We start from the raw sequence: 10646 nt of genomic DNA, 5'->3' as shown, positions 1-10646 counted from the left end.
CTACTGCAGTACCACACTACTGCATTACTGCACTTCTACACTACTGAACTACTACAGTACTACACTACTGCAGTACTGCACTGCTACACAACTACACTGCTGCAATACTGCACGAATACACTGCTGCACTGCTACACTACTGCACTACTACACTGCTGCACTACTGCATTGCTGCATTACTGTACTACTACACTACTACATTACTGCACTACTGAACTACTACAGTACTACACTACTGCATTACTGCACTTCTACACTACTGCACTACTACACTACTGCACTACTGAACTACTACAGTACTACACTACTGCACTACTGAACTACTACAGTACTACACTACTGCACTACTACACTGCTGCATTACTGCACTACTACACAACTAAACTACTGCACTACTGAACTACTACACTACTGCAGTATTGCACTACTGCACTACTACACAACTACACTGCTGCATTACTGCACTACTGAACTACTACACTACTGCAGTACTGCATTACTGCACTACTGAACTACTACACTACTGCACTACTACACTACTGCACTACTGAACTACTACAGTACTACACTACTTCATTACTGCACTCCGACACTACTGCACTACTACACAACTAAACTACTGCACTACTGAACTACTACACTACTGCAGTATTGCACTACTACACAACTACATTGCTGCACTACTGCACTAATACACTACTGCACTACTACACAACTACACTGCTGCACTGCTGCACTACTACACTACTACATTTCTGCACTACTGAACTACTACAGTACTACACTACTGCACTTCTACACTGCTGCACTACTACACTACTGCACTACTGAACTACTACAGTACTACACTACTGCACTACTACACTACTGCACTACTGAACTACTACAGTAATACACTACTGCATTACTGCACTACTACACAGCTACACTACTGCACTACTGAACTACTACACTAGATGCTTCACACACACTCTGTGAGCAAATACTTCCACATGTCAGTGGTTTGCTCAGTTCACACACATACATAGACAGGCACATACATACATACACACACGTTCACACACATACACACTCACACACACTGTAGGCGTGTGTATGTACACATACGCAGACACACATGCAGATACACACATATACTCACAAATATATGCACATACACACACACACACACAGATACACATACGCACACAAACACACATACACACTGAGACACACATACACACACACATATACACATACATAGACACACAAGCAGATACATACACACACAGAGACACACAACCCGCCCCCCCCCCACACACACACACACCAGTTCCCTTTCACCCTGAGCAGAGCAGAGAAGGAGAAGGTGGATTGTCGCTGTGCACTGTGTAGCTTGGAGCTGGAGATATTAAGTTTCCCTGATTACCGATGTGTCTGATCAGGGATATGTTCATGAAGGTGGATCTCTTGGTGCTACAGTGCTGGTGTAGTGCTGATATCTTCTTCCTTTTGCTCTGTTGCTCTGGGATTCAATCAGTGTTGAATTCAGTGACTCCCTGTGGCATATTGATTCCTTCCTGCGGCTAGAGCTGAAACAGAATTGAGCATCTGGTTCCAGCATGGTGGTGTGGAGGGGAGGGGAGGCTGTGGAAAGGGAAGGGTCTGGGGTCTCCAGCATAGTGGTGTGGAGGGGAGGGGAGGCTGTGGAAAGGGAAGGGTCTGGGGTCTCCAGCATGGTGGTGTGGAGGGGAGGGGAGGCTGTGGAAAGGGAAGGGTCTGGGGTCTCCAGCATGGTGGTGTGGAGGCTGCGGAAAGGGAAGGGTCTGGGGTCTCCAGCATGGTGGTGTGGAGGGGAGGGAAGGCTGTGGAAAGGGAATGGTCTGGGGTCTCCAGCATGGTGGTGTGGTGGGGAGGGGAGGCTGTGGAAAGGGAATGGTCTGGGGTCTCCAGCATGGTGGTGTGGTGGGGAGGGGAGGCTGTGGAAAGGGAAGGGTCTGGGGTCTCCAGCATGGTGGTGTGGAGGCTGCGGAAAGGGAAGGGTCTGGGGTCTCCAGCATGGTGGTGTGGAGGGGAGGGGAGGCTGTGGAAAGGGAAGGGTCTGGGGTTTCCAGCATGGTGGTGTGGAGGGGAGGGGAGGCTGTGGAAAGGAAAGGGTCTGGGGTCTCCAGCATGGTGGTGTGGAGGGGAGGGGAGGCTGTGGAAAGGGAAGGGTCTGGGGTCTCCAGCATGGTGGTGTGGAGGCTGTGGAAAGGGAAGGGTCTGGGGTCTCCAGCATGGTGGTGTGGAGGGGAGGGGAGGCTGTGGAAAGGGAAGGGTCTGGGGTCTCCAGCATGGTGGTGTGGAGGCTGCGGAAAGGGAAGGGTCTGGGGTCTCCAGCATGGTGGTGTGGAGGGGAGGGAAGGCTGTGGAAAGGGAATGGTCTGGGGTCTCCAGCATGGTGGTGTGGTGGGGAGGGGAGGCTGTGGAAAGGGAATGGTCTGGGGTCTCCAGCATGGTGGTGTGGAGGGGAGGGGAGGCTGTGGAAAGGGAAGGGTCTGGGGTCTCCAGCATGGTGGTGTGGAGGCTGCGGAAAGGGAAGGGTCTGGGGTCTCCAGCATGGTGGTGTGGAGGGGAGGGGAGGCTGTGGAAAGGGAAGGGTCTGGGGTTTCCAGCATGGTGGTGTGGAGGGGAGGGGAGGCTGTGGAAAGGAAAGGGTCTGGGGTCTCCAGCATGGTGGTGTGGAGGGGAGGGGAGGCTGTGGAAAGGGAAGGGTCTGGGGTCTCCAGCATGGTGGTGTGGAGGCTGTGGAAAGGGAAGGGTCTGGGGTCTCCAGCATGGTGGTGTGGAGGCTGCGGAAAGGGAAGGGTCTGGGGTTTCCAGCATGGTGGTGTGGAGGGGAGGGGAGGCTGCGGAAAGGGAAGGGTCTGGGGTCTCCAGCATGGTGGTGTGGAGGGAGGGGATGCTGCGGAAAGGGGAGGGTCTGGGGTCTCCAGCATGGTGGTGTGGAGGCTGCGGAAAGAGAAGGGTCTGGGGTCTCCAGCATGGTGGTGTGGAGGCTGCGGAAAGGGAAGGGTCTGGGGTTTCCAGCATGGTGGTGTGGAGGGGAGGGGAGGCTGCGGAAAGGGAATGGTCTGGGGTCTCCAGCATGGTGGTGTGGAGGGGAGGGGATGCTGTGGAAAGGGAAGGGTCTGGGGTCTCCAGCATGGTGGTGTGGAGGCTGCGGAAAGGGAAGGGTCTGGGGTCTCCAGCATGGTGGTGTGGAGGGGAGGGGTTGCTGTGGAAAGGGAAGGGTCTGGGGTCTCCAGCATGGTGGTGTGGAGGCTGCGGAAAGGGAAGGGTCTGGGGTCTCCAGCATGGTGGTGTGGAGGGGAGGGAAGGCTGTGGAAAGGGAATGGTCTGGGGTCTCCAGCATGGTGGTGTGGAGGGGAGGGGAGGCTGTGGAAAGGGAAGGGTCTGGGGTTTCCAGCATGGTGGTGTGGAGGGGAGGGGAGGCTGTGGAAAGGGAAGGGTCTGGGGTCTCCAGCATGGTGGTGTGGAGGCTCTGGAAAGGGAAGGGTCTGGGGTCTCCAGCATGGTGGTGTGGAGGCTGCGGAAAGGGAAGGGTCTGGGGTCTCCAGCATGGTGGCGTGGAGGGAGGGGATGCTGCGGAAAGGGGAGGGTCTGGGGTCTCCAGCATGGTGGTGTGGAGGCTGCGGAAAGAGAAGGGTCTGGGGTCTCCAGCATGGTGGTGTGGAGGCTGCGGAAAGGGAAGGGTCTGGGGTTTCCAGCATGGTGGTGTGGAGGGGAGGGGAGGCTGCGGAAAGGGAATGGTCTGGGGTCTCCAGCATGGTGGTGTGGAGGGGAGGGGATGCTGTGGAAAGGGAAGGGTCTGGGGTCTCCAGCATGGTGGTGTGGAGGCAGCGGAAAGGGAAGGGTCTGGGGTCTCCAGCATGGTGGTGTGGTGGGGAGGGGAGGCTGTGGAAAGGGAAGGGTCTGGGGTCTCCAGCATGGTGATGTGGAGGGAGGGGATGCTCCAGAAAGGGAAGGGCCTGGGGTCTCCAGCATGGTGGTGTGGAGGGAGGGGAGGCTGCGGAAAGGGAAGGGTCTGGGGTCTCCAGCATGGTGTTGTGGAGGGGAGGGGAGGCTGCGGAAAGGGAAGGGTCTGGGGTCTCCAGCATGGTGGTGTGGAGGAGAGGGGAGGCTGTGGAAAGGGAAGGGTCTGGGGTTTCCAGCATGGTGGTGTGGAGGGGAGGGAAGGCTGTGGAAAGGGAAGGGTCTGGGGTCTCCAGCATGGTGGTGTGGAGGCTGCGGAAAGGGAAGGGTCTGGGGTCTCCAGCATGGTGGTGTGGAGGGGACGGGAGGCTGTGGAAAGGGAATGGTCTGGGGTCTCCAGCATGGTGGTGTGGAGGGGAGGGGAGGCTGTGGGAAGGGAAGGGTCTGGGTTCTCCAGCATAGTGGTGTGGAGGGGAGGGAAGGCTGTGGAAAGGGAATGGTCTGGGGTCTCCAGCATGGTGGTGTGGAGGGGAGGGGAGGCTGTGGAAAGGGAAGGGTCTGGGGTCTCCAGCATGGTGGTGTGGAGGGGAGGGGAGGCTGTGGAAAGGGAATGGTCTGGGGTCTCCAGCATGGTGGTGTGGAGGGGAGGGGATGCTGTGGAAAGGGAAGGGTCTGGGGTCTCCAGCATGGTGGTGTGGAGGCTGCGGAAAGGGAAGGGTCTGGGGTCTCCAGCATGGTGGTGTGGAGGGGAGGGGAGACTGTGGAAAGGGAATGGTCTGGGGTCTCTAGCATGGTGGTATGGAGGGGAGGGGAGGCTGCGGAAAGGGAAGGGTCTGTGGTCTCCAGCATGGAGGTGTGGAGGCTGCGGAAAGGGAAAGGTCTGGGGTCTCCGGCATGGTGGTGTGGAGGGGAGGGGAGGGGAGGCTGCGGAAAGGGAAAGGTCTGGGGTCTCCAGCATGGTGGTGTGGAGGAGAGGGGACGCTGCGGAAAGGGAAAGGTCTGGGGTCTCCAGCATGGTGATGTGGAGGGGAGGGGAGGCTGTGGAAAGGGAAGGGTCTGGGGTCTCCAGCATGGTGGTGTGGAGGGGAGGGGATGTTGTGGAAAGGGAAGGGTCTGGGGTCTCCAGCATGGTGGTGTGGAGGCTGCGGAAAGGGAAGGGTCTGGGGTCTCCAGCATGGTGGTGTGGAGGGGAGGGGAGGCTGTGGAAAGGGAATGGTCTGGGGTCTCTAGCATGGTGGTGTGAAGGGGAGGGGAGGCTGCAGAAAGGGAAGGGTCTGGGGTCTCCAGCATGGAGGTGTGGAGGCTGCGGAAAGGGAAAGGTCTGGGGTCTCCGGCATGGTGGTGTGGAGGGGAGGGGAGGGGAGGCTGCGGAAAGGGAAAGGTCTGGGGTCTCCAGCATGGTGGTGTGGAGGGGAGGGGAGGCTGCGGAAAGGGAAATGTCTGGGGTCTCCAGCATGGTGGTGTGGAGGGGAGGGGAGGCTGTGGAAAGGGAATGGTCTGGGGTCTCTAGCATGGTGGTGTGGAGGGGAGGGGAGGCTGCAGAAAGGGAAGGGTCTGGGGTCTCCAGCATGGAGGTGTGGAGGCTGCAGAAAGGGAAAGGTCTGGGGTCTCCGGCATGGTGGTGTGGAGGGGAGGGGAGGGGAGGCTGCGGAAAGGGAAAGGTCTGGGGTCTCCAGCATGGTGGTGTGGAGGGGAGGGGAGGCTGCGGAAAGGGAAGGGTCTGGGGTCTCCAGCATGGAGGTGTGGAGGGGAGGGGAGGCTGTGGAAAGGGAAGGGTCTGGGGTCTCCAGCATGGTGGTGTGGAGGGGAGGGGGGGCTGTGGAAAGGGAAGGGTCTGGGGTCTCCAGCATGGTGGTGTGGAGGGGAGGGGAGGCTGTGGAAAGGGAATGGTCTGGGGTCTCCAGCATGGTGGTGTGGAGGGGAAGGGAGGCTGCGGAAAGGGAAGGGTCTGGGGTTTCCAGCATGTTGGTGTGGTGGGGAGGGGAGGCTGTGGAAAGGGAAGGGTCTGGCGTCTCCAGCATGGTGGTGTGGAGGGGAGGGGAGGCTGTGGAAAGGGAAGGGTCTGGGGTCTCCAGCATGGTGGTGTGGAGGCTGCGGAAAGGGAAGGGTCTGGGGTCTCCAGCATGGTGGTGTGGAGGCTGCGGAAAGGGAAGGGTCTGGGGTTTCCAGCATGGTGGTGTGGAGGGGAGGGGAGGCTGTGGAAAGGGAAGGGTCTGGGGTCTCCAGCATGGTGGTGTGGAGGCTGTGGAAAGGGAAGGGTCTGGGGTTTCCAGCATGGTGGTGTGGTGGGGAGGGGAGGCTGTGGAAAGGGAATGGTCTGGGGTCTCCAGCATGGTGGTGTGGAGGGGAGGGGAGGCTGTGGAAAGGGAACGGTCTGGGGTCGCCAGCATGGAGGTGTGGAGGGGAGGGGAGGCTGTGGAAAGGGAAGGGTCTGGGGTCTCCAGCATGGTGGTGTGGAGGGGAGGGGAGGCTGTGGAAAGGGAAGGGTCTGGGTTCTCCAGCATGGTGGTGTGGAGGGGAGGGGAGGCTGTGGAAAGGGAATGGTCTGGGGTCTCCAGCATGGTGGTGTGGAGGGGAGGGAAGACTGTGGAAAGGGAAGGGTCTGGGGTCTCCAGCATGGTGGTGTGGTGGGGAGGGGAGGCTGTGGAAAGGGAAGGGTCTGGGGTCTCCAGCATGGTGGTGTGGAGGGGAGGGGAGGCTGTGGAAAGGGAATGGTCTGGGGTCTCCAGCATGGTGGTGTGGAGGGGAGGGGAGGCTGTGGAAAGGGAAGGGTCTGGGGTTTCCAGCATGGTGGTGTGGTGGGGAGGGGAGGCTGTGGAAAGGGAATGGTCTGGGGTCTCCAGCATGGTGGTGTGGAGGGGAAGGGAGGCTGCGGAAAGGGAAGGGTCTGGGGTTTCCAGCATGGTGGTGTGGAGGGGAGGGGAGGCTGTGGAAAGGGAATGGTCTGGGGTCTCCAGCATGGTGGTGTGGAGGGGAGGGGAGGCTGTGGAAAGGGAAGGGTCTGGGGTCTCCAGCATGGTGGTGTGGAGGGGAGGGGAGGCTGTGGAAAGGGAAGGGTCTGGGGTCTCCAGCATGGTGGTGTGGAGGCTGCGGAAAGGGAAGGGTCTGGGGTCTCCAGCATGGTGGTGTGGAGGCTGCGGAAAGGGAAGGGTCTGGGGTTTCCAGCATGGTGGTGTGGTAGGGAGGGGAGGTTGTGGAAAGGGAAGGGTCTGGGGTTTCCAGCATGGTGGTGTGGAGGGGAGGGGAGGCTGTGGAAAGGGAAGGGTCTGGGGTCTCCAGCATGGTGGTGTGGAGGCTGTGGAAAGGGAAGGGTCTGGGGTTTCCAGCATGGTGGTGTGGTGGGGAGGGGAGGCTGTGGAAAGGGAATGGTCTGGGGTCTCCAGCATGGTGGTGTGGAGGGGAAGGGAGGCTGCGGAAAGGGAAGGGTCTGGGGTCTCCAGCATGGTGGTGTGGAGGCTGCGGAAAGGGAAGGGTCTGGGGTTTCCAGCATGGTGGTGTGGAGGGGAGGGGAGGCTGTGGAAAGGGAATGGTCTGGGGTCTCCAGCATGGTGGTGTGGAGGGGAGGGGAGGCTGTGGAAAGGGAAGGGTCTGGGGTCTCCAGCATGGTGGTTTGGAGGGGAGGGGAGGCTGTGGAAAGGGAAGGGTCTGGGGTCTCCAGCATGGTGGTGTGGAGGGAGGGGATGCTGCGGAAAGGGGAGGGTCTGGGATCTCCAGCATGGAGGTGTGGAGGGGAGGGGAGGCTGTGGAAAGGGAAGGGTCTGGGGTTTCCAGCATGGTGGTGTGGAGGGGAGGGGAGGCTGTGGAAAGGGAAGGGTCTGGGGTCTCCAGCATGGTGGTGTGGATGGGAGGGGAGGCTGTGGAAAGGGAAGGGTCTGGAGTTCACACCAGGAACCTTTGACTGGAAGTTCAGACTCACACGCTGGCAAAGAGTGAGACAGCCCCTGGTTAGGTGAAGACAGCTGGGTGCCCCTACGTTTATCCTCACATCTCACGTCTTACTGCACTGTTGCCGAGGCACCAGCACCAGAGGCTCTGTTGTGTCTTCCTTTCCCAGGACACTCCAGTCTTCCTGCACCCCAATTTCAGACGCCAGCAATCAGGCCCTTTGGCCCACTGATTTTGTGCTGACCACTGACACCAATCAAACATAATCCCATCCATTATTCTCCCCACAATCCCATCAACTATACCCCCACCCCATAAGCTTTCTACACACTGGAGGCAATTTCTGAAAGCATTTATCGCACCGATCCACGGATAGTTAGCAGGTGAGAGGAGCCCCACACAGTCAAAGTGAGAAGGCCGCCTTGTGCAATATCTCCTCCTTCGAGAGCCTGTGATGCAAGCTCTCCCAGGCAGGGCATCTGAGCGTGCTGCGGCTGATCTCTGGCTGCACACCTAACCCTAACCCTAACCCTAATGCGGGCATCTGAGCGTGCTGCGGCTGATCTCTGGCTGCACACCTAACCCTAATGCGGGCATCTGAGCGTGCTGCGGCTGATCTCTGGCTGCACACCTAACCCTAATGCGGGCATCTGAGCGTGCTGCGGCTGATCTCTGGCTGCACACCTAACCCTAACCCTAACCCTAATGCGGGCATCTGAGTGTGCTGCGGCTGATCTCTGGCTGCACAGAAGCTCCCTTCTGGAGAGTGGCTGGGTGCTGAGTAATGGGCTTTGCTCTCTCATAGGTTCGACAACAGTACGGTGAGCCAGGCAATGGTGGGAAACTGGTACAACAGGCAGTCTCCAGCCGTCCCAGCAAACAACAAGCTGACAGCGAGGGACAAGAAACTGAAGACCAACCTGGGTAGGTTGAGGCTGTAATCTGGGAGAATCCAGGACATGCGCTGGGCTGGGTAACGGTGAGGACAGACAGAGGCGGATAATTTGACGTCACAGAGCCCTGGGAAATCGTGAATCTCTGTGCAGTAGGGAGGTAAGTCTAAAGGGCAGGATGTCAGGGGAAAATGGCACCTGACTAGATTGATTGACTCTTTCGAAGAGGCATCAGCAGGTATTGATGATGATTTTATCTACTTGCACTTGAATGAGATCTTTGATAAGGTCCAAAGGTTTAGGGTCTGAGACAAGTTAGCTAATTGGATCATAATGTTATACCTGCCCTTTAACCTGCTCTGTTCTGTCTAACTCTTCCATCGCACATAGCCCTCCATTTTTCTATCAGCCATATGCCTTTCTGGGTTACATAGATGCATTTAATGTTTCTGCCTCTACCACCAGCTCTGGCAGTGTGTTCCACACACCCACCACTCCCTGTGTAAAGAAAAACCCACCACTAACATTCCCCCTCCTATTCCAGACCTGCCCTGCATCGCGGACTCCCTGCAGTTCCACACAGCTCCAGTTCACACGGGTTCCTTTGATCCTCTCTGCAGCTTCACACGACAGACAATCTCAGAGTTCCTGTTCCCCCTCCCACTGAAACCCCTCTCTCCCAATGGGTCGAGCAATTATCTTCCTGATAGAACATACAGCACAATACAGGCCCTTCGGCCCACAATGTTGTGCGACCCTCAAACCCAGCCTCCCATATAACCCCCCGCCTTAAATTTCTCCATATACCTGTCCAGTAGTCTCTTAAATTTCACTAGTGTGTCCGCCTCCACCACTGACTCAGGCAGTGCATTCCACGCACCAACCACTCTCTGAGTGAAAACCCTTCCTCTAATATCCCCCTTGAACTTCCCTCCCCTTACCTTAAAGCAATGTCCTCTTGTATTGAGCAGTGGTGCCCTGGGGAAGAGGTGCTGGCCGTCCACTCTATTTATTCCTCTTAATATATTGTACACCTCTATCATGTCTCCTCTCATCCTCCTTCTCTCCAAAGAGTAAAACCCTAGCTCCCTTAATCTTGGATCATAATCCATACTCTCTAAACCAAGCAGCATCCTGGTAAATCTCCTCTGTACCATAGAACCATAGAACATTACAGCACAGAAACAGGCCTTTTGGCCCTTCTTGGCTGTGCCAAACCATTTTCCTGCCTAGTCCCACTGACCTGCACCTGGCCCATGTCCCTCCATACACCTCTCATCCATGTACCTGTCCAAGTTTTTCTTAAATGTCAAAAGTGAGCCCGCTTTTACCACTTCATCTGGCAGCTCATTCCACACTCCCACCACACTCTGTGTGAAGAAGCTCCCCCGAATGTTCCCTTTAAACTTTTCCCCCTTCACCCTTAACCCATGTCCTCTGGTTTTTTTCTCCCCTGGCCTCAGTGGAAAAAGCCTGCTTGCATTCACTCTATCTATACACATCATAATTTTATACACCTCTATCAAATCACCCCTCATTCTCCTACGCTCCAGGGAATAAAGTCCTAACCTATTCAACCTTTCTCTGTAACTCAGTTTCTCAAGTCCTGGCAACATCCTTGTAAACCTTCTCTGCACTCTTTCAACCTTATTAATATCCTTCCTGTAATTAGGTGACCAAAACTGCACACAGTACTCCAAATTCAGCCTCACCAATGCCTTATTCAACCTCACCATAATATTCCAACTCTTATACTCAATACTTTGATTTATAAATGCCAATGTACCAAAAGCTCTCTTTACTACCCTATCTACCTGTGATGCCACTGTTAGGGAATTTTGTATCTGTATTCCCAGATCTCTCTGTTCTACTGCACTCCTCAGTGCCCTACCATTTACCTTGTATGTTCTACCTTGGTTTGTCCTTCCAAAGTGC

General features: G+C 56.7%; 1 protein-coding gene across 1 annotated transcript in view; it reads left to right on the top strand.

Moving 5' to 3' along the window:
• necab2 (N-terminal EF-hand calcium binding protein 2) overlaps positions 1-10646 on the top strand; it is a 426101-nt gene that overhangs the window by 295408 nt on the left and 120047 nt on the right. The window contains 1 exon segment of the mRNA XM_059992473.1: positions 8624-8742. Coding sequence (XP_059848456.1) covers positions 8624-8742 — 119 coding nt within the window.

Source organism: Hypanus sabinus, chromosome 17 (genome assembly GCF_030144855.1).
Source record: "Hypanus sabinus isolate sHypSab1 chromosome 17, sHypSab1.hap1, whole genome shotgun sequence".
In the NCBI taxonomy this organism is placed as follows: Eukaryota; Metazoa; Chordata; class Chondrichthyes; order Myliobatiformes; family Dasyatidae; genus Hypanus; species Hypanus sabinus.
The sequence above is the reverse complement of the archived record's forward strand: the minus strand, read 5'-3'. Positions and strand labels throughout refer to the sequence as shown.